Source organism: Apodemus sylvaticus, chromosome 12 (assembly GCF_947179515.1).
Source record: "Apodemus sylvaticus chromosome 12, mApoSyl1.1, whole genome shotgun sequence".
Lineage (NCBI taxonomy): Eukaryota > Metazoa > Chordata > Mammalia > Rodentia > Muridae > Apodemus > Apodemus sylvaticus.
The window spans coordinates 81114545-81138773 of NC_067483.1; the positions used below are offsets into that span (position 1 = coordinate 81114545).

General features: G+C 38.4%; 1 protein-coding gene across 2 annotated transcripts in view; it reads right to left on the reverse strand.

The window, feature by feature from the left end:
• Positions 1 to 13734: 13734 nt before the first annotated feature.
• Positions 13735 to 24229, reverse strand: part of LOC127697366 (interferon-activable protein 203-like) — a 61814-nt gene continuing 51319 nt past the window's right edge. For both annotated transcript variants that reach the window (XM_052200461.1, XM_052200462.1), the window contains exons 6-8: positions 23443 to 23859; positions 21191 to 21379; positions 13735 to 17743 (exon numbers count right to left, since the gene is read on the reverse strand). In XM_052200461.1, coding sequence (XP_052056421.1) covers positions 17723 to 17743; positions 21191 to 21379; positions 23443 to 23859 — 627 coding nt within the window. In that variant the 3' untranslated portion in view covers positions 13735 to 17722. The remainder of the gene's footprint in view (positions 17744 to 21190; positions 21380 to 23442; positions 23860 to 24229) is intronic.

Below are 24229 nucleotides of genomic sequence, written 5' to 3' on the forward strand. Positions count from 1 at the left end.
TTTAACCAGTTTTGGAAAGAAGTGTTCTTTAACTAGTGATTACCTCAGTTAAGAACTTTTAAAAACATGGAATCATTTCTTGTTTCCATCACTGGGAATTACTTTACACTATGGTATTTCTGAAACAATGCAGATGACTAGAAACTGTGAATGTGCTGAGTAGCTCCCATCTTCACGAGTTCTTTAGACTACATAAAATACTGATTATTCTCAAAAAGGACAGAAGTGGAAGGGAAGCCAGAGAGAAGCTTTTCTCTTGAGAGCTCAGCCACTCGACCTGTGCTGACTGTGTCCCCAGGGTTGGTTCTGGTTGATTCATGGTGGATGTAGGTTGGGAAATTACTACGGCTTCATCTTTCCTTTCTTTGGCCAATGTAGTGTTTCCTTTTCCTTTCTTCGTCTTTCGAACTGATGGAGTAAAGAAGGCACAGCGAACCTGGAAGTTGATCCCACCCACTGTTCCCACTTAGCTCCTGTGTATGGCTCGGTGTACTGCCTACCTCTGCTGCAGAAGCCCAACACAGCCACAAGGTAGCCAAAGGGGACAAGCTGGGGACAACCCCTATGGACAGTCTTCATATGGGTCATTCCAAATTACAGCGACAGAGAAAGAAATTATGGTTTGATAATGTGACAAAGTGGTGATCTTAGACTTGGACTTTTTTTGTTCGTTTGTTTTGGACCTCTTACTCTTATTGTTGTTGTTTGGTATTTGACACTGGGTCTGACTATGTAGTCCAGGCTGGTCTCAAAACTCGAGCTTTCCCTCCTCTGGCCTCCTGAGTGCAGGGACCATGAGGGTGTACACTATGCCTAATTTTATCATGTTTCCTTTAATACCAATTGACTTTGTAAAGGGGACTTGGTCATATCTCTGAGATAGTTTTTATTATTATTACTATGATTAAATATTGTGACACATTTACTGGCAGGAGGAATATTAATGGAATTAAATATTAACTAAACATGAGTACTAACTTATTTAAATAAGTTTTAATGAACTTTTCTCTAAATTAATTTTATTTTTAAGTATTTTATATAACATTATTTTTTCTTTTTTCTTATCATTTTCCACCTTCAATTTTTTTTAGATTCTATTTTTATTAGTTTAGATGTATGAATGTTTTTGCCTACATGTGTGTCTGTGCACCATATGAATACCTGGTGCCTAGGAGTTGATAAAACTCCATATGGGTGCTGGTAATCACACCTGGGCCTTTTGAAGGAGCAACACATACTTTTAACAACTGAACCAACTCTTCAGCCCATAACATTGACTTTTATTTGAAAACTTCACACATTGATTTGATTAATTCTGGCTCTGTAATTCTGAGAATCACTGAAGGAAGACTCCAGACTCAAACAGTTTCTAAAAGCCAAGAGCAGAAATTTCTAACTTGCCAGGGTCAGCCATACATTCAAAATGGTGACAACCTAGCGAGGTACTCCCAGGCCCTTTTTAAGCAGGGCCGGAGGAATTTTCTAGAATGGTTAGGTAATCTCTAACATGATTGGCTAGGACTGAAACAGCGACATTAGTACATTTTGATCTATTCTATTATTTTTAGTGAGGCCTTGGAGAATCTAGGAACTGATTCAGCTCTGGGCTTATACTCCCTTTTGATCCAGTGTCAGGATCATCATTGATTAATGGCCCATTTTTTTTTGTGGCTACCCCAAGGAACCTTGTCCACTTTTCTGGGAAACAAAATTTTTTCATTCTCAAGGTATTGGGATCTCTCAGATCAATTATTTTTTTTATTTTACTTTACCATTTTCTAATATGTATATTGTATTGGAATCTATAATCTCCTCCTTTAAACAAATTTCAACCCCCCCTGAAGACATCAATCTTAAATACATTAGAATTATATTAAGAAAGAAGTTTTTGATTAGGAACAAGCTGGGAAGTGTGGAGAAAGGGTGGGCTCCCTATCACAGTACTCTCTGTTACCTTTTGCCTTCTCTGTTTTAAGTTTTTCAGCAGGGTCTTCAAACTCTTCTATGAGCTCACATACTTCTATCAGTTTGTCCAGTCCAGCCTTTTGGGGGAACTTGTCCTCCATCAGGTCGGCCAACTGAATCCTGTCATAATCAGTTTGCATTTTTCAGTTAATTTTAGTTTATTTCTTAGTAAGGAGGACTTGATTGTCCTAGCCTGATAGCTTTTTTTAGAAGAACAATTTTCTTGTATTCACTCACCATTTCTCAAATTATGGATGAGCCTAAAAGATAAAAATGGATACAGTATTACACACACACACACACACACACACACACACACACACACTTCCCCAAACAGATATTCCCATGTAAGTGAATGTTCTTTTCTTTTTCTACTCCACAGTGTTGTCCCTAAGTATGCATGAGAAAGAGAGTTAAATACAAAAAGTGGCACTAGAAAACTAATCAATTGATAAACAAGTCTAGAAATTCTTCCTGATTCATAGCTGACTTATGTCTGTTATTATTTGTGGTGGGAGAATGTGTGGAAATTGGCAGGCACTGTATTGTTTGGAGTTGTGAGTCTTGAAATCCTGGGTCCTTCTTTTATCCCTTTTTGGTGCTGGAACCTGTCCCTGGATATATGCTTGACTCTCCCTGTGCTCTTGGCCAAAGTGCAAAGGGTCTGCATCCTCTTGTCATAAATTAGAGTCGTGGTTGACAGCTTCACTCTGGCCCTAGCTCACTTCCTGTTTCTTAAGCAGTTCTCATTATACTCTCATATTCCTTGGTATTTGCTCCTTCTCTGTGTGTGTTGTGTGCTCCTATGACTGCATGCTGAACATCTGTGTACTTTTTATTGTCAAGTCACAACATTTCCCAAGGGACATTATATCAATAGTTGTTTTTCCTATTTTTAGACATGATTTCCTTCGATGATTTAATTTGTTAATAGAGACTTTCTTTCTGCAAGTCATGCTTAAATCCTGCTAAAGTCCTGCATCTATTGTAAAATACAAAAGGTTTAAAATTGAAAAGATTTTAATTATTTTGTGACTTGTGACAATACAGATATATCCAAAATATAGTTGGATGTGAGATGGTAGGAGGCTCTGGATATTTTTTATGAATCTGAATTACATGTGAACATTCACGTTTTGTTGTAGAAATGTTATTAAGATTTTGCCATAATTGTATTCAGAATATGCGAGAGTGCCGCTGCCAAATTTTAGATGGTAGAATATATTCAGCTCCACTAGTTTAAATAGGTGCCGGCACTAAACATAATTCAAATCTAGTCTTAGTAGTTTTATTATTATTATTTTTTATTGGCTGTTTTATTTATTTACATTTCAAATGTTTTCCCCCTTCCTGGTTTTATCTCTGCACATCCCCCATCCTCTCCCCTCCCCCTCCTTCTATAAGGGTGCTCCCCCACCCACACACCCATTCCTGCCTCACTGCCCTAGCATTACTCTACACTGAGTCATTGAGCCTCCACAGGACCAAGGGTCTCCCATTGATGCCAGGTAAGGCAATCCTCTGCTACATATGAGCTGGAGCCATGGGTCCCTCCATGTGTATTCTTTGGTTGGTGGTTTAGTCCCTGGGAGCTCTGGGTTGTCTGGTTGGTTGATTTTGTTGTTCATTCTATGGGATTGCAAACCCCTTCAGCTCCTTCAGTCCTCCCCCTAACTCCTCCATTGGGGTCCCCATGCTGAGTCTGATGGTTGGCTGTAAGCACATAAGCATCCACATCGGTTTTGGTCAGACTCTGGCAGAGCCTCTCAAGGGACAGATATACTAGGCTCCTGTCAGCAAGCTCTTCTTGGCATCAACCATAACATCTGGGTTTGGCATCTGCAGATGGGATGGATCTCTAGGTGGGGCAGTCTCTGTATGGCCTTTCCTTCAGTCTCTGCTCCACTCTGTCTGAATTTCCTTTAGACAGGAGCAATTCTGGGTTAATATTTGTAGATAGGTGTGTTACCCCATCACTCAATGGAAGGGAGTGGGGGGGAGGGGCTGTGCCTAAGTAACCACTGGATATGGTCTCTACAGGTTCTATATCCCCTTTGTTGGCTATTTTGGCTAATGTCATCCTTGTTGGGTCCTGGGAACCTCTTGCTTCTCTGGTATCTGGGATGTTCTTGTGGCTACCTCTGGTTCTCCATCCCACATTGGTACATACCTCCGTTCAATTTCTGACCCTCTGTACTTCTCCCACCCCCTCTGTCTCCTCCCACGCTGGATCCTTTCCCTCCCCCTCCTCTCTCCCTCCCAGGTCCCTGCCACTTTCTACCTCCCGGTGATTATTTTGTTCCCCCTTCTAAGTAGGACTGAAGCTCAAGAAAATGGATGACCAAAGTGTGGATGCTTTAGTCTTAGTAGTTTTAATGGCAAGACCCACATAGAAACAGACACTGAAAGTATAGGAAGGAAACAGTGAGTGAATCTGAGAAATACGTGAAACCAAAGGCTGAGCCGAATGAAAAACAAGCCTGCTTAGCTGCCTCTGCTTCTAAAGTGAAGCCCTGGTCAAAGAAAGAGGAAACAACATGGTTGACAGGCAGAGAAAGGAGGGCATGATTTATTTATCTTTGAATGTAAGGAGCAAATACCATAAGGTGAAAGGGCAATAATAGAAAGAAAGCAAAACAAAACAAAATCCCAAATTACACTGTTTTCAGTCTATGCACAGAGCAGCTCCACAGCCATGGAAATATAACTTTTGTTAACTTCTAAACACATTCACCTGTACGTTGTTCTTAAATCTTCCTTTAATGGTGAAATAATTTAAAAAACAAATTACACAATAATTCTTTGAAAGGCTAGGTTATTTTTAGTTATGTACTTTCAAATATAACTCAGGGAAAGTTTTTCAATAGCTATCACAAAATTATCGAGTTGTGCTTTCAATAAAAAATAGAATATTTTGGACTATGGATTTATTCAGTAAGATAGCACATTGTGTTTATTATAACTCATGTTCACTCACCATACAGAAATAGTGTCCTGAAATATACTTTGTCCCATATATGCACACATGAACACACACCCAGTCAAGTATGTGCATATCGTACATCCCATTTGTGTATGAGAGAGCATAAATAAACTGTAATTTGAAAGAGCCACAAGACACGAACAAACATTGATTTATGGCACTTTCTAAATTGACAAAGTGAAAACATGTGCAAAGAGTTAGAAAGTTTAGCAATATAACTGATAAACTTGAGAAGGTTTTTCTAATGTGGGAACAACCCTTAATCGACATTTAAAATACTTTGTTCAAGTACACATGATAGGCTGTTCCAGAGTATACAGGTAGAATATTCCACGAGTAGGTAATAGAAATGTTTTTTACATTAACTCTTTATCTCTTCCCCATGTCTTAATGTAAGAAAGTAAAAACACAAACTAAGAAAGCAGAGCAGTGAAATCTTCAGATGATGCAAGTTCCCTCACAGTGCTTGAAATGCTGCTTTCGAGTAGAAGGGTGTGAAACAGGTCCTTAAAAGTGCCCATGAAATCATTAAATCATCGTTTGAGTAGTTGTGCTTGTGAATCAGAGACACTTTCTACTGCACATGCCCATCATCTTGCCTGCTGTGTGATATTGAGAGAGCAGCTCCGTGTCCGGATGTACTTTTGACTAAACAACGTTTCCTGATAATTCTTTTATTTTACCCAACCAATCACCACAGTCAAGAGGTTCCTTTGCACTCTTTAGCCAAACTAATGGAAGCTGTGTTCCTGTGTACTGTTTACTCAGACTTACACTTAGAAAGTTTGTTTTACGATCTGCCACAATCAAATTGCATTTGTGTTGGCCCAGACTCCAGTAAGGGTGGTATAAAGATGTTTGCTATCTGCCCCATCACAATCTTGCTGCTTGAGGGTTCACTGCCCAGAGTGCATCCCAGACCCCTCCACACTCCCCTGGAGGAACCAACAATGGAACCCTGTGCCATTGATGGTTTCCCCAGAGCTCTCAACTCCATTCAGGATAGGACACTCATCTCCCTGGGGATTTCTTTAGCAGTGTCCAGATCCTAGTTCATCTGCAAGGCAAGAAAGCAGGCTAGTTTCATTTGAGAAAGAAATGTTTCTCAGAAATGGGACAGGGATGTTGCAATCCCTAAACTGCCAAGAACCAAGTATTTTAAGAGATGGGGAAAATGACATTGGTCAGAGTCATTTCACTTCAAGTTGAGCAACCCTGACTGACTTGTATTGTGCTCTCCCTGAGGAGAGGAGAGTTGCAAGAAAGAGCTCCTCCCAGTGTTCTTAGCTTTCAATTTCCCCAGCTAGCAAGATGTGATGGTTTCCTGCCTAGATACACTTTACCTACCATGAAAAACTAAGGCCTACCATGCTGTTTTTTTTTTTTCTTACAGATCTCTACAGGTACGTGTTCTAACCTTAAACCTTCATGACCAATAATAGACTTACCCATGGGTCACTAAGAATTACGTTCTTACATTACATAAAGGCAATATCAGAAAGGGAAAGTGAGAGTCCCCAGATGCTTCTCCCTCTTTCCCACTCAGAGTGGATGTAGCAGGAGGAGAATTCAGCCTGTTTCTACATATGCGGTACAGCTACATTCAGTTTAAGCTCTTCCTAAACCATTGTTCCACTTGTTAATAATTCTCCCATCCTGAAAATAACCTGAGAAGGATATTACACACATGCATATCTAATGATAAATAAATAGGAAGGGATTTGGAATTAGATGCCCGCTGGACCCGAGCTAAACTGCTTTCCTTTAGCTGTTTAGTGATTTAGCAGTTGGTGAATAAGTTAATGCTTCCTTAGCATTTCTGCACTGTTTATGGATATTTATGGATGGATAAGCCTGGTGGGTACAGTATGCCAATGCAATGATACCCTGGAAGCCTGGGCAGCTGTCACAGAGCTCATTTTTTTGGAGGGGGTTTCAGTTTTTTTTTATTATTGTTTTTAGTTACATGTCAAATGTTATCCCCTTTCTTTGTTTCCCCTTTGAAAACCCCCAGATTCCACCTCACACCATTCAGAATGGCTAAGATCAAAAACTCAGGTGCCAGCAGATGCTGGAGAGGATGTGGAGAAAGAGGAACACTCCTTCACTGCTGGTGGGATTGCAAGCTGGTATAACCACTCTGGAAGTCAGTTTGGTGGTTACTCAGAAAAATGGACATAGTACTACCTGAGAACCCAGAGTCCCAGGACCCAGGAGTGGAATAACTCCTGGGCATATATCCAGAAGATGCTCCAACATTTAATAAGGACACATACTACACTAAGTTCATAGTGGCTTATTTATACTAGCCAGAAGCTGGAAAGAACTGAGATGTCCCTCAAGGGAGGAATGGATACAGAAAATGTAGTACATTTACATTTACACAATGGATTACTACTCAGCTATTAAAAAGAATGAATTCATGAAATTCTGAGGCAAATGGATGGAACTAGAAAATATCCTGAGTGAGGTAATCCAATCACAATAGAACACACAAGGTATATACTCACTGATAAGTGGCAGAGCTCTTAGGTGTCAGTAAAATCAGGCACCTGAAGTGACTCTTATCTGACAGTGTTTTGTTTTGTTTTTATTGTAAAGGAGAAGGAAGAATCTCTGGTGTTTCATGTAATTTGAGACACAGAACAAATGGCATCAGACAGTGGGTGTGGTGAGGTCATCTCAGCCAATGTGCAAGAAGGATTGCATTCTTGTGGTGTTACTGTTTGGGTGCTTAGGGTCGCATGCTTTACTTGGATGGGCACGTGGACATGCAATAAACTTTTCCAAAAGCTGGTCTTTGGCAGCTCTTCTACCTTCTGATTTTGACACAGAGAAAAAGCAGTAGGTGGGAAAGAATAGGTACAAATGGTCCCTTTTAGTGCTGCAATTTGCCTACATGCCTGCAGCTCTTGAGTAGACAGTCCTAAACCGTTCTTACTCTTGGCTCTTCTACTTCTACAACTCTTGAAGGCTTAGCAACTCAGCATTCACTTACCCTGGAGTTATAGCTTCATGGAGAAACTAGGTTTTGGGACTTTTCAGTCTTTGATAGTGGCCCGTGTTAAAGATCTGAGGTGTAGGGGACTGAGAACTCTGGCTCTAAACATTCAACAGCCCTTGGAAAATGTCTCTAGGCCCAGATCCTGAGTGTCTCTTCTCTAGCTCTCTATGCCTTAGATACTTAATCTTCTCTGATTCTGCCATACTGTTCTTTCTTGTTTCAACCACTGTCCTTACACTGTTTAGCTGCTCTGTCAGCATCCAGGAAGCCTGCAGCCTCGCCATTTGAAGACTGGCCTACATGTCACCGCTGCTCTGCTGCATGTGCTTTTGCTGCCATGCTACCTGCTCTGCTGATTCCGTTTTCTCGTTTCCTATGTATTGGCTTTTTAATATAAAATTTCATACAGGAATTTTTTTCATACAGGAAATTTTTTCGTAGTCTTTGTCTTGCCTTGCCTTTCCCAGACCTATCTCCTTACATGCTCAAGCATAATTGTGATCTCCCCCCTCTCTCTCTCTCCCTCCCTCCCTCATTTCCTCCCTCCCCTTCTCTCTCTAATAAAATAAAAATCAAAATAAACAATAGGAAGCAAAGTTTGAGGGAGGTTCCTGGGAGCCCTTTGGCCAAACATTTAATGAGATGTAAACCAAACCTGGAACTAGAGATTTTGTCTCCCCCACTATGTGGTGTCTCCATAGAAATTACTGTCATATATGCATATATTTCAGAAACTTCTACAGTAGTAGGTTTCCACATGGCTTTTCAAAAGGTCTTTCATGTGAGTTGTCTCTCTATTCCTTATTTCCACCTCCCCCCAGCCACTTACCCATTTATCCCTATACTCATTCCCCCTTTATATTTTTATGATACTATATCATATTTATTCTTCCTTGGAAGATCCCCTCCATTCACCTGGTCCCATATTAGCTATCCAACCACTGTGGTTATTCTAAATAAAAATATGCATATCTAAAGCTTAAAAGCTAACATTTACATGTAAGAGAAAACATGCAATATATCTCTTTCTGGGGTACCTTACCTCACTCTAGTGATTGTTTCTAATTCCAGCTATTTACCTTCAAATTTGAAGATTACATTTTTTCTTAACAGGTGAATAATATTCTACTGTGTAAATACTTCATGTCTTCATTATCAATTCTTCAGGTGACAGACTATTTCCACTTTGACTATTAGTAATAGAACAGCAATGAGCAATGATGAGAAAATATCTTTGTGAAGTATCCTAGGTATATGCCCAAGAGTGGAATAGCTTGGTCTTATGAAAAAAAAATCTGTATTTAGCTTTTTGAGGAGAGTACACACTAATTTTCATAATGTGTATAGTACCACCAGAAACAAAATAGTTTTACTCCTTCCTAGCTAGCATTACTGTCATTGCCTTTATTATTCTTTGGCATTCTGAAAACACATACACTCAAAAAAAATTCAAAATAACTAGAACAATCCTGAATAAGAAAAGAACTGCTAGAGGTTTTACCATATTCAATTTTAAGTTGCATTGCAGAGCTATAGTAATAAAAATCAACATGGTATTGGTATGAAAACAAACATACTGATCAATGGAATTGAACAGAAAGCCTAGACATGAGTCCTATAAACAACTAGGTTTTGTTTTCATTTTAATAAAGATACACACTAGATAAAAAGATAGCATCTTTAACTTTTGTTGCTCATCAAACTGAATGTCTGAATGTAGAAGAATGCAAATAAATTCACACTTACCACCCTGCACAAAACTCAACTCCACATGTATTGAAGACCTCAACATAAAACTAGGAACACTGAACCCAGTAGAAGAGAAAGTGGGAAATAGCTTTGAATTCATGGGCATAAAAAAATACTTTCTGAACAGACTAGCATTAGCACAAACGGTAAGATCAACAATTAAATGGGATTTCCCACCTGATAGATGGCTAATACCCCAAATACATAAGGAACTCAAGAAACTAGACCTCAAAAATCCACTTAACTCAATTAAAACTGGGGCACAGAGCTAAATGGAGAATTCTCAATAAAGCAAACTCAAATGGCTGAAATAACACAGAGAGAAATGTTAGCCATCAGGGAAATGTAGTATCAGAGTAGTTTTAATATCCATTATTCTGATGGCTTGTAATGTTCCTCCAACATCTGTGTTTCATTATTTGAGATTCTTCAGTTTGCTTTTATATCCCATTTTAGTAGAGATATTTGTTCTTGTGATGTTCAGAGTTTTAGTTCATTGTATATTCTGCATTCTAACCCTCTGTCAGATGATTGATTGGTAAAAACAAAATTGTATATGTTTCTTTATGCCCTCTGTAGCCAGTTTTAGCTCCCAAGTAAATGACTCATTAACAAAATAACACCCATATTTTGTTAATAAGCTGTTGGCAGGTTCTAAGCTATTCTAACATTCTAAGTCTAATACCCAGACAAATGCCTCATTACTTGCGGATCTGGTCTTGTCTGGCTTGCTCTGGTTCATGTATGACCACATACTGACTTACTCATCGCGATTTCATGGCAAATTCTGGTTCCACTAAATGCTCTCTCCACTCCTTCCTCTTTCTCTGTTGTCTTCTCTACTTCCTCTTCTTCCAGCTGGGACCCTGGCTGGGCTCTAAAGTTCATTCTTCCTATCTCCTCTGCCCAATCATAGGCTGAGTCAGCTCTTTATTATCCCATCAGGGATGATGAAGAACAACTTTTACATAACAATGAGACCAGAGACACATTTGACTATGCCACCATCTAGACTGTAGACAGATGTCTAGGCATAGAATCAGCATCTGAATACACAATGTACAATACCAACCCCCAAATCATGGGTTTATATAATTCCTGTTGTTTCTATTGTTGACTTGCAGTTTTAGTTGTTGGGGGGTCAGATTAAATGCAGGGTGTTATTTCAAGTATATCTGATAAGACTTGCTTTATGTCCCAATATGTGGTAAATTTTGAAGGAAGTTCCATGGACTTCTGAGAAAGAAATATAGGCTTTAGCCTTTGGATAGCATTTTCTGAAAATGACTGTTAAGTCTCTTTGATTTATAATGTTACTTCAAAATTTCTCTGTTAATTTTGTCTGAATGGCCATCTATTGGTGACAGTTGCATATTGAAAAGTCACTCACTATCACTGTGATGGGCTCAATATATGATTTTAGATGTAGTAATGTTTCTTTTATGAAATTAAATACCATTATATCTGGCGCATACATGTTAAGGCTTTAATATTTTCTTGGTATGATTTCCATTAATGATTATACAATGCCCTTCCTTTTTACTTATAATTAGTTTTGACTCAAAGGCTGTGAGTCAAACCTGGCTTTCATACCCTGCTTGCTTCTTGGTTCCATTTACTTAGAACACCATTTTCCATTTTCCACCCTAAATTAATGGTAGAATCTTTGATGGTAGAGTATGTTGTTATGCTCATCAGATAGATCCTGATTTCTAACCTATTCTGTTAGCCTATGTCTTTTTGTTGGAGGAATTGAGACCATGAATATTGAGAGTTATTACTGAATAGCATTTATTAATTCCTTAATTAATTATTTGTTATACTGGATTTTTCCCTCTTTTGATGAACTGTTCTTGGATTATTTACTCCTTGTGTCCTCTTGGGTATATTAACCTTTCATATTGAAGTTTTTGAAGTTTTGTAGTGTCTTCTATAGATCTGGATTAGTAGAGGGAAATTATTAAAATATTGTTTTTTATCATGAAATGTTTTCTTTCTTTCTCTGTAGATTGTGTTATATATATGTATACATATGCATATTCATATACACATACACACATACACATACATATATATATATATGTATATATATTCAAGTTGTTTCTATTGTTAACTTGCAGTTTTAATGGATAAGGGTCAAATTAGATGCAGCAATATATAAATATGTTTCTGGGAATATCAGTCTAGGATGACATCTGTGGTTTTTCAGAATTTGTAAAACATTTGCCATGATCTTTCTTCTCAGAGGGTGCATTGAAAGTCAAGAGTTCTTCTAATAGGTCTGCTTTTATAAGTGACTTAGTCTTTTTCCCTTGCAGCTTTAAATATCTTTTCTTTATTTTGTACAGTTAATGTTTTAATGGTTATATAACGCAGAAAGTTTCTCTTCTGGTCCTGTGTCTTTCATGTTCCATGTGCTGCTTGCACCTTGATAATCATCTCTTTCTTTAGTACAACAATTTACCTATGCTTTTGTTAAAGTACCTATGCCTTTCACCTGGGTTTCTTCTCCTTCTTTATATCGATCATTCATATGATTTTTTTGTTGTCATCATGATATCCCAGATTTCCTAGATGTACTGTGCTTAGGTTTATTTAAATTTAACATTTTTCTTGATGGAAATATCCATTCCTTCTAACTTGTTTTCAAAACCTGAAATTCTGTCTTCCTTGTCTTTTAATCTGTAGGTGAGGCTTTCTGTTTGGCTCCTAAATTTTTCATTGTTTGCATAAATCATAGGAGTCTTTTCATTAGGTGCTGAGAATGTGCTCTGGCTCTGGCCAACATGGAAATGATTCCTAATTCATGTAGATCCTTCAAAGCAATAAAACAAAAGCCTGATACAAAGTATTTTAAGAAAAAAATCATTGAACCTGCACCACTGAGAGCTAAAGACATGAGCTAAAATTATGCTGTTTTCTCAGTGTTCTAAACAGCCAGAGTTGATAAAAGTGTCTTTGGCTGGCTAAGTCACTGGCAGTAATTTTGTTCAAGGAAGTTCTGATTAAAGAAGAAAGACATTCACCTGCTAATGAAGGAACCAACCTGTAGTCACAAAGCCTCTTTCTAGTTCTGGAAGTTTCTAGTCACTGGAATTAATAGGAACTCACTGTAAAAAGCAGCTTCTCTGACCAAGGCAGAGAGTAGCACTAATCTGTGGATAGAAACACGCACATTTTAAAGGAAAACTGACAATACATTATATTATTCCTGTCTAGGGCCCACTGACCTCCAGATGAGAGGTATTGACAAGGTGTATAACATTAGGTATGAATCTTCTCTTGTATAGCAAGCCTCGAGTCCAAACTGAAAGCAGTTGGTCACCACCATTACCACTATAACAATCATGCAATCATTGTACCAGGCATTCTACTTTTTCTTTTGCCCAAAAGTCTTAAAAGAAACTGATAACAATGTTACTGGTCTTTCTCTGCACTTTGAGTGGCAAAAGTACAGGCAGGGGAGGAGGTGAGTCCTTATGTAAACATCAGAGGGACTGTTATACAACAGCTTACTTCAAGATCAAAATCTTTCACCTTAGAGGAAAGCTTGTTAAGACATAAGGCATTAAAAGAGATGCAAAATAGCAGGGTATTCTAAGAATTGGTGAAATCTTCCATATTGCCTGGACGATCATTAAGGTTAAGAAGTTAACAACTTATAGACTTCAGGAAGCCCCTGAAATCAGATATAATATTGTCCTCTCTCCCCAGACAAGTGCAGGTTGTCAGGCATGTTGATAGTAACCCTAGGACAAGCTAAATACCCCTTAAATAAGTAGAAATGAACCAAGCTGTCCAGAAAAGGCTCAGAGCCTCCAAACTTCCTGAAGGGGGCACTCTCCAATATGTTGGACTGTCTGCAGACTGTGAAGGGTACCCTAGGTTTCTAGCTGTTGTGAGATATTTCTCACTTTAGAATGGAGTGGCAACATTGCTATCTTTAGGTCATTTCTGCTCCTGTAAGTAATGCCTCATCAATATTCTTTTTTTATATTGATAAAGAAAACATGTAGTGTATGCACACTATAGTTTTATTCAGCCATACAGAAGGATGAAATGACATCATTTGTAGAAAAGGGGGTAGAAAATATCACAGTTTCTCTCCTATGTAGAATATAGAGGTTTACATGTTTGTTTTTTAAGACATGAAAGTATTCAGAGAAGTTTACAAGAGAGAAAAGGAGATCAATAGGAAGGAGGGGGACGAGAGAGGTAAGGGGTGTGAGTATGATCAAAGCATATCACAGATATGAAAATGGCATCTAAAACCATAAATTGTAGCTGTGTTGCATAGGCACTGCTCATCTTGCAAACACCCGTGTGCTTCTGATGTGAAGGCTTCGAGACCTCTCAGTGATTCTCAACTCTTTAATGCCAAACCATAGCTCAACTCTATCCCATTAGGAAGTTTCAGCATGAGTTTTGGAGAAGAGCGATGATGTTTGAGCTACAGTACTAGTCTGTTAAGACACTACCCTGAAGAATGCTCCTTTTTCAAGCTTTCCATGAGTTAGTAGAACTGGCATCTTTGAAACAGACTCTGGAAATTTTCACTCTCCTACCAGGGAAGAACTCTTTGGAGACATTACAAAATTAAAAGAAAAATTAAAGATGGTGGTGGGGCTTGGAGAAGGAAAAGGAGAAGGAAGGGAAAAGGAGGAAAGGAGATATGTATAGAAATGTAGAATATCCAAAACACCTTGGTTCATATAAGTTATTGCTGGGAAGAAAGCATGAAAAGAAAGGAAACAGGCAACAGACAAACAATAGAGTCCAGAATTCCCCAGCTTAAAGAAGAAGAAACCACCCTTGGGCCGCATTGTAGTGTAGTGTTCATCAACATTCTTATAAGAACCACAGTAAAAATAAATCCTAATGTTTCACCAAATTGGACTTTGGTTGTATCTGAACTTTGGCCAGGATTGCATAGACATTTATTCACATCTCCCCAGGCATATTGTTCCATAATGCATATAGTTAGATTTGACACTGCCACTCTTGACTTCAGTGCATAGCATTTGTAGATTATATCTATACATCTCTATCTATATATCTGTATATATATGTATATCTATCTATCTATCTATCTATCTATCTATTGATCAATCTATATTGAAATTTTAGGTTTATGTAAGATAGATTTCTCTGTGTCGGATTATTATGGAAAACACTCTTTCATTCTGTCTTAGCCTGTTTTGTTTTGTATCAGATCCCTACAGATAAAGTGTTATATAAGGAGCAAAAATGCATTACTGACATTTCTGGAAGTTTGGGAATCCAAGACCTAATCTTTGCTATTTGATGAAGTTTTTCTTTCTTTCTTTCTTTCTGTATCTCTGTTATGATTATGATAATGGTCAGGGGCTAAGCCCGAAGTTTCCAAAATCTTGCCCTTTTATTCAAATGTTTGGTGTAAAGGCTCACACAGGCTTTTATAAAAGCAGTGAAACTTTATTCAAAGCAAAATGACAGTGCAGATCAGAAAGCAATATTTTAAGGATCAATTTGGAACATATAAATAAGGCTATTCATGTGCCCCAGGTTTTTCTTAGAGTTTCTTTCATGGAGTCCAAGAGGAGGAGTTATTTTGCTGAAGGTATATAACACAAGTGAGTATTTCAACTGATGGGCTCAGATTAGGTAGGGATTTACTCCTCGTGCATGTTACTTTTCACAGAGCAGTTTATTCTGATGATATACACTCAAGGATACATAGGAAGGAGGTGGTAAACAGAATAACCATCATAAAAGGTCATTTTAGAGACATAGTTTGTCTGGATGTACATTTATGCAAACTAGGCTAGGCTGTATAAGGCTATCTTTCATGGTATCAATAAGGTTCAGTCACGTATTTGACTATAAATAAGGTTTTAATGAAGATATTTCTAAGGATAGCAATCATTTTCAAGGTTCACAGCATTTATATTTACAATCTGTTATATGTGGATGTCCACTTTGCCAATTCAGGTGTATTGTTTGAAGAATGTTGTATGTACACACTAGATGTGGATACAGATCTGTTGTTGAAAAGTGCATTGTGGTTATAGTACAAGAAAAGTGGAGTTTCAAGGTACTAAACAATAGTCTTTCTTACATGTGCATGCTTGAAAAGCAAAGAAATAATAAAACCATACAGAATTTCCTTCCACAAATGCTTTCCAGTGACATTAATCTATTGGTAAGAAGAGACTGTGATTTAAACACATCCAATTAAGCTCAAAATTCCAATATCATTAGAATGGAATAGATATAGAGGGATAAGACATGAATTTACAAGATTAGAGAGGCAGTCATCATTAGCTCTTGCCTCTTCCTGCCTATATTTCTGCTGTCAAAACACCTATATATGTTCTTACCTCCATTTCACACAATCACCCTGTGTGACTGTGAATGTTGATTGTAAACATGACAGGATCTTGGAATCCTTTTTCCATGTGCTAGAGGAGGTTTCTAGACTGTGGTAAGGAATTTGCTAACACTCATCTTAAATGTGGGTGGTATCATTGAATAGGTTCAGGTCAGGTCTGTAATGTGTGTGTGTGTGTGTGTGTGTGTGTGTGTGTGAGAGAGAGAGAGAGAGAGAGAGAGAGAGAGAGAGAGAGAGAGAGAGAGAGAGAGAGGAGAGAGAAACACACACACACACACAGAGAGACAGAGAGACAGAGAAATACACACAGAGACCGAGAGACAGAGATAGAGAGACAGAGACAGAAAGATACAGAGAGAGAGAGAAAGACAGAGAGAGAGACAGACATAGAGACAGAGAAAGATACACACACACAGAGATACACAGAGACAGATGAACATAGAGACAGACATAGAGACAGAGAAAGAAAGAGAGACACACACATAGAAAGACACACACACACAGAGACAGAAGGACATAGAGACAGAGACAGAAGACAGAGACACACAGACACACACACACAGAGAAATAGAGGACACACATACACACACAGATGCACTGACACACACAGAGAGACAGAGAGACAGACAGAGAGAGAGAAAGACACACAGACACACACACAGAGACAGAGAGAGACAGAGAGACAGAGATAGACACAGAGAGAGATCTACTCTAGAACTCATTTCTCTTTGCTTCCTCTTGCTGCAGGAGCGTGGCCCTCCATCTCCTCCTTCTTTGCCATTAAACCCTGGGCCAAAACAAACCTACTGATCCTTCAGTTGCTTTATCAAGTAAGACTTCACAGCAGTGAGAGAAGTGAGCAGGACTCTAGAGAGGCCTCTCTGGGAATACTAATTTCTTAATTCCTTTGCTTTAATTTATCATAAGCCTTCTTCATTTTGCTTTAAAGGTTTCCAGTGATTTTACTTTATTTCACTCTGGAATTGAAAATGGGATTCCTTACTGTTGAAAATAGTATGTACCACTCTAAATGCCTCATTTTGAGGACCTGTTTTCAAATAACTACACCCTATAATGCACTCATATTACTCACACCAAGTAAAGACTTGATCCTGTCCTCAGCATATTATTTTTGGAAACTATACTTAAGGCTGAGGTCAACCTTCCCCTGCATCTTATTGATACCTTGACTTTCATGGACAGAAAACACACAGACTATTTGTTCCTGAGCATGCTTTGTCCCTACATCACATCCGAAGCCTGTATTCTCCAGCTTTATCTGAGGGCCACTAACTATTTTAAAGCAATTCTCAAATGGTTAAAAGATTTTCCCAAAGGCATACTGCTTTACAGAAAATGTGTGATTTTTTTTTTAAGTCTTAGGTATTAAAATTGCAAATCCACAATTATAGAAGTTATAGAGACAACATATGAAATTTAGATAATAGAAAACGTATAAAGAATATAATAAAGCACAATTTCCTAGAATTTAGAGCTGATTTTTATAGGGCCAGTATTTCAACAGACCATATGCACATTTATTTTCTGTACTTGAATCTTATCTCCGCAAACAGTATCATTGGTATCCAGGTTTTCAGAAGTATGGTTCCAGAGAGGTTTTCCTAACTGAGTCCGGTTGAGTGGCGTTCCTTTACATTCTACCACTGATGACCTTAAAGAAGAAAACGATGAAGTCAGATCAGTTGAAATGCAGCCTGTTGGTATTCTGTCTAAGCTCCATCCCACACTTACCTGGCAACAGCCAGGTATGCCACGCCCATAGACCTGGCCCACTATAAAAGGGGCTACTTGCCCCTCCTCTCTCTCTCTCTCTCTCTCTCTCTCTCTCTCTCTCTCTCTCTCTCTCTCTCTCTCTCTCTCTCTCTCTCTCTCTCTCTCTCTCTCTCCTTTTCTCTACTTCCACTATACCATTAACTCCCATCTTCTGCCCTGAATAAACTCTATTCTATACCATGTCTGTGTGCGTGTGGTCTCTAAACCACCCCATTCTCTCTTTTTAAGCCCCCATTCACAGCCGATTCCACACTTTTCTTGCTAACTCCTCACCATGAGTCCCACATGCCCTTTTCTCGTTCTGTCATTAAATAAATCTCTGTGCTTGCAGTCAGCTTTCTTCCCTTGCTTGGATTGTAAAATTATCTAGTCACTCCTAAAGCTTCAGCATAGGTGGAAGAGCAGGGTGTGTTACAGAGGTACATGGGAAAGGAAAGTGCTGCAGAGCCTGAGGTAAGGACTGAGTTGCAGAGTTTCATTGAACAGGGAGCTTGGGAAGAGGGGGGAAAAGGGCTCTGCTGCCATGGGAGAAGATTGGAATTGTTGCTAATGGCTGATGGTTTGGTGAACAATGGTAGTGTAAGAGCATTTCTATGTGAGTGAAGAAGTCATCACTTACTTTTCTTTTGTTTCCATTATAGTAGTGGTGTGTGTGTGTGTGTGTGTGTGTGTGTGTGTGTGTGTGTGCATGTGTGTGTGTGTGTGTGTGTGTCCCCATGTGTGTAAAATGAATCCCACACAGGATTATTGTGTGTAAGTACTACAAGGAGGGTGGATTTTAGTACCTTGTTGTTGTGGATTGCCTTGGTGCTGTTTGTATTTTCATGTTAATTCTGCTTCCTCTCTCTCTCTCTCTCTCTCTCTCTCTCTCTCTCTCTCTCTCTCTCTCTCTTTCTCTCTCTCTCTCTTTATTAGATACATTCTTTATTTACATTTCAAATGTTGTTGCCTTTCCTGGTTCCCACTCCCCCGAAATCCCATAAGCTATCTTCCCTTCATCAATCAACCCTCCCCTGCTTCCCTGTCCTCGTATTCCTCTACACTAAGGCATAAGTCTTTCCAGGTCCAAGGGCCTCTCTTCCCTTTGATGTCTTAACAAGTCCATGCTCTGCTGCCTATGTGTCTGGAGCCATGGGTAACTCCACGTGTACTCTTTGGTTGATGGTTTTGTCCCTGGGAACTCTGTGAGTATTGGCTGACTCATATTGTTGTTCCTCCTGTGGTGCTGCAAACCCCTTCAGCTCTTTGGGACTTTTCTCTAGCCCCCCCCTGGCTCCATTGGGGAACCTGTGCTCAGTTCAATGGCTGGCTGAGAGTGTCCACCTCTGTATTTGTCATGCAATAGGAGAGCCTCCCAGGTGATAGCTATGCCCAGCTTTGGTCAGCCAGCACTTGTGGGCATCCATAATAGTGTCTGGGTTTTGTAATTGCATATAGGATGGATTGCTGGGTGAGGTAATCTCTGGATGGTCTTTCCCTCAGACACTGATCCATCCACCTTTTGTCTCTGTATTTCCTTCTGTGGGTATTTATTTCCCCTTTCTACAAAGGATCCAAGTACCCATACTTTGTTCGTCTTCCTTCTTGGGCATCATTTAATATGTGAAATGCATCTTGGGTATTCCAAGCTTCTGGGCTAATATCCATTATCAGTGTGTGCATACCATGAGTGTTCTTTTCTGATTGGGTTACCTCACTCAGGATGATATTTTGCAGTTCCATCCATTTGTCTAAAAAATTTCATGAATTCATTGTTTTTAATGGCTGAATAGTACTCCATTGTGCGTGTGTGTGTGTGTGTGTGTGTGTGTGTATATATATATATATATATATATATATATATATATATATATATATATATATATCACATTTTCTGTATCCATTCCTCAGTTGAGAGTTGAGGGACATCTGGGTTCTTTCCAGCTTCTGGTTATTATAAATAAGGCTGCTATGAACATAGTGGAGCATGTGTCCTTATTGCATCCTGGAGAATCCTCTGGGTATATGCCCAGGAGTGGTATTGCAGGGTCCTCTGGTCTGACAGAGGACTAATATCCAATAAATACAAAGAGCTCAAGAAGTTAGACTCCAGAAAAACAAATAACCCTATTAAAAATGTGGTACAGAGCTAAACAAAGAATTTTCATTTGAGGAATACTGAATGGCTGAGAAGCACCTAAAGAAATATTCAAGATCCTTAGTCATTAGGGAAATGCAAATCAAAACAACCTTGAGATTTAACCTCACACTGGTCAAAATGGCTAAGATAAAAAACTCAGGAGACAGCAGATGCTAGAGTGGTTGTGGAGATAAAGGAACACTCCTCCACTGTTAGTGGGATTGCACACTGGTACAATCACTCTGGAAATCAGTTTGGTGGTTCCTCAGAAAACTGGGCATAATACTACTGGAGGACTCTGCTTTCTCTCTTGAGGAAGCGGAATTAATATTCCATAAAAGGAGTGGATTATAGAGGTAGGTGATTTCATGTGAACCTTCTCCCCATTTTAACTGGTCAAATAAAGTCTAGAGCCTGTTATTTGGCCTTGGAAGGGAAAGGTGGGGCTGGAGGTTTTAGAGAGGGGGCAAGAGAAGTGAGACAGAGGAAGATGGAGGAAAAGAAGGTAGAAGGAATATGGGGCAGAACCACGTGGCCAGAAGAAGCTGAAAATATCAAGGAATCTTATAGCTGGGGAAGAGAGTTGTATAGTTGTATATCTGCCCAGTCTAGCTGTTCAGCTTATCAATATTATAACCGAGTAGTGTGGTGTGTTCTCTGCACAGGCTTATTGGAGTTGGAGATTTACTGCAACACCTTGTCATTTGATTTGCCCAGGGCATCCTTCTATACTTATGATTTCTGTCCATGATCTTCTGTTACAGAAACTATTTGCATGTTATAAGTGAAGAACCTGAAGTTCTTCGTGTTTTAGTTTTTGGTCAATTTGAAAAATCAGAGTCAGTATTTGAAACAAACATCCTAATTTTCCCAAGTTCCATCAATATTCTCTCTGCTTTGATAAATGGGATAGTTTTCTTTTAAGTGAGTGAACTAAACATATAACAATGTTTGAGTATTTCTGAATTTGTTTTCCTTATTATGATATAAGAACCCTTATTAAAAAATGATGGAAGGAAGCTTATATGTTACATGGGCAAACCTTAATTTTTCCTCCACCTATTGGATTTTCTATGTAATGCCAATAAATAGTCAAGCTTTACTAGAGTATTAATACACACACACACACACATATATATATATATACACACACACACATATATATATGATTCTTAGGGAGCATGATGATTCCTAGAGAGTACGTACCTGCATGTAACTGTGACTTACAGACCTCAGCTGCCAGTTATCTTTGGTTGAAGTCAGTTCAAAGCAGACAAGTCTAAGTTTACTGCCTGGTTCACACCTAATATTGGTGAGTCGTCCATTAACTACTACTACAATTTTCGCAGTATCATCTTTAATTCCATAGTAAATGCAGTTATTCCTTTCAGTTTTCTGAAAAAAAAAAACAAATTAACATTGAATCTTCTAGGAAATATGTCATACCTTGTCACATCTATGAGAAATAAAATATGTCACCATAAACCTGACTCCAACAAGGCAACTATTGTTCTTAGGTTTAGAATTGTACTTACAAGGACTAGTGAGTTGGCTCAGGGGGTAAGGGTGCTTGTGGTTAAGCCTGATGACCTAAGCTCAATTACCAGTAATCAAGGTAGAGGAAACTCATTCCTGAAACTTGTCTTCCTAATTCAGTACTAGTTTCATGAGCATGGTGTTTCTTCTCAACCCTTACAAAAAATAAATAAATACTGAAAATGTAGAATTACAGGAACTAAATAGTTTAGGCTGTTCCAGTGAACAAATCTTTTCTTGGAAATCAGTCTTGGGGTTTTATTTGGGAGCCTATCCTTTAACAACTAAACCTTCTCTCCAGCCCGTGAAAACCATTCTTAAGCTTTACCTGCTTGTGGTCTTTATCTACTGTGTATCTTTAGGAAGAATAAGTATTGTCCTAAGCACTAGTAATCATGTATCAGAATACCTGAGTTTTCTTAAAGTTTCCCCCAAAAGGATAAAAAACCAAACAAAAACAACAACAGAAGTAAACAACAAAATCAATCTTATTAACATTGCAGATTTTATAGGTAAATCCAAGAGACCTGAGAAGAAAGGTTACTTGTGGTTCATTGTCAGGTTGGGGGAAATTATTAGCCTGCTTTACTTCACTTCTTTTATCTTTTACTGGAAATAAAGTTATTTTCATACAATGTATTCTGATCATGGTTTCCCTTTACCTATCTCCTTTCAGATACTTCTCACCCACACACTCTGACTTCTCTACATCTTATATCCAACAGACAATTTAAAAAGACAAAGCAACATGAATAAAACAAAACAAACTAACAGACAAAAGAAAGAAATAGCACAAGAAATATATACACAGACATGTACACAGATATATAGATAGACGGACACATATGCCTACATAGGTAGATATATGTCTACTATATGCACACATGTATGCATACACATGCACAGGCATACACACACACACACACACACACACACACACACACACACACACATATATATATATATATATATATATATATATATATATATATATATATAAACACAATTCCTTTCAAAATGGCTCACATTTGTTCCATGCACATCTTGATTTACTCTACTCCGAATCTCACAAAGGTGAAATCACTACAGCATTTAGTTCTGGAGTTTTAGTCTGTATCCAACTTAGTTTGCTCAATGTGGAACCAAATAACCCAGCGCAGCCAAAGACAGCACAGACAAGAAATAAAAAGTCATGACTGTATTCATATACATGGAATAGTGAAATTATACATTGAACATGCATACAAATGAATTGGTGTGTTGGCACTTAAAGAAACACTCCAACATTATAGAAATCTTGAAATTTTCCTCACTCTCATTGTATCTGATTCTACACTCTGAAATTAAACTTTCCTGTTAAACTCCCCTTTCATTATATAAGACAATAGTCACTTGATCAAAAGGTCTTGATAAAGAAGAAAGCATATGAGAATGAGAACACAATAAAGATATAATCCCGGTTTGTTGGACATGGCTTCATTCTAGGGCAGAATAATCTATTTGGTTTCTTATTCTCATCATTTCAAACTGTGTCAAGGCTTGGAGTTTGGCTCTTTGTTCATAATTGAGTTGCCTCAAATACAGGTAAGGAAGCTATCAAAGAAATAAAATCTAAAAAGTAAATGTGCTGTGAACTGAACAGTGTCTGGGACTAGGGTGGCTCGAGGTGAATGATCCTAGCCAGGAAAATGCCAAACGTTATTCATAAATCTCTTTCTAAAGAATTTTCCTGGTGGTGTCTTAAGGTGAAGAATAGTATGAGATCATGGAAATCCCTAAAATGAGGAAATCTTTCCTGGTCTCTTTCTTCTATGGAAGGCAATGATTTCCTGTGTTAGTAAGTTGAGCAAATTTCAGTTGAGCAAACTAAAGCTTAACATCTCAGTTTGGGAAGAAGATTTACAAATAATGCAATAGCTTACCCTAAATACTACAAACTCTCCATTCACAAATGTCCCCTTAGGTAGTGAGAAAAGATAAAAAATTCTCGGAGTTGCATTTGCTCTTTGCCTCAGTGTCTTTGAGATAACCATTGTTCCGTTATCATCCACATCAGACACACAGGAAGCTCTGTATATCTCCAGAAACCCATGGCACCCAAAATAATTTGATATGGCAATGATCTTTCCTGGGATGAACTTGCTCTTTAGAGCTGTGTCAAAAACCTTCACTCTGAAGAATTCAGTTTCAGTAGCCACTGTAGCATGAAACATCCTTTTATCTTCTTTCATGTCATATGTAAATGGTTCTGTTACTTTCAACACCATCACTTGTTTGGGACCCTTCTGGTGACCTTCTTCCTTAGTAGGCTCTGTTGGTACAATTTCTTTTCTTGGTGTCTACAAAAACCACATATGGGATAAGACGAGATAGTTCAGACAGATCCTAAGGAACCATCCCACTGAATAGAATGGAGAACATATAAACAATGGTTGCTATACTACAACCAAGCTAAAGGAAGAAATGTATATTTACCTAAATATTTACTTAAAATTTACATAAAGTACTACTTAGTGTTTCTAGTTAATACAAATTATACCTGGTAGATAAAGCTATTATACTTCTGGTGAATGAATCCACAGCCTTCAATGCTGTAATCATGTTTTTTATCTAGGAACATTTTGAAGATTTAATTCAATACATTTTATAAAAAAATGAGCTATTTTGAGAAAAGGTTAGGTAGGCAGCCACAGGAAGATCATCCCAAAC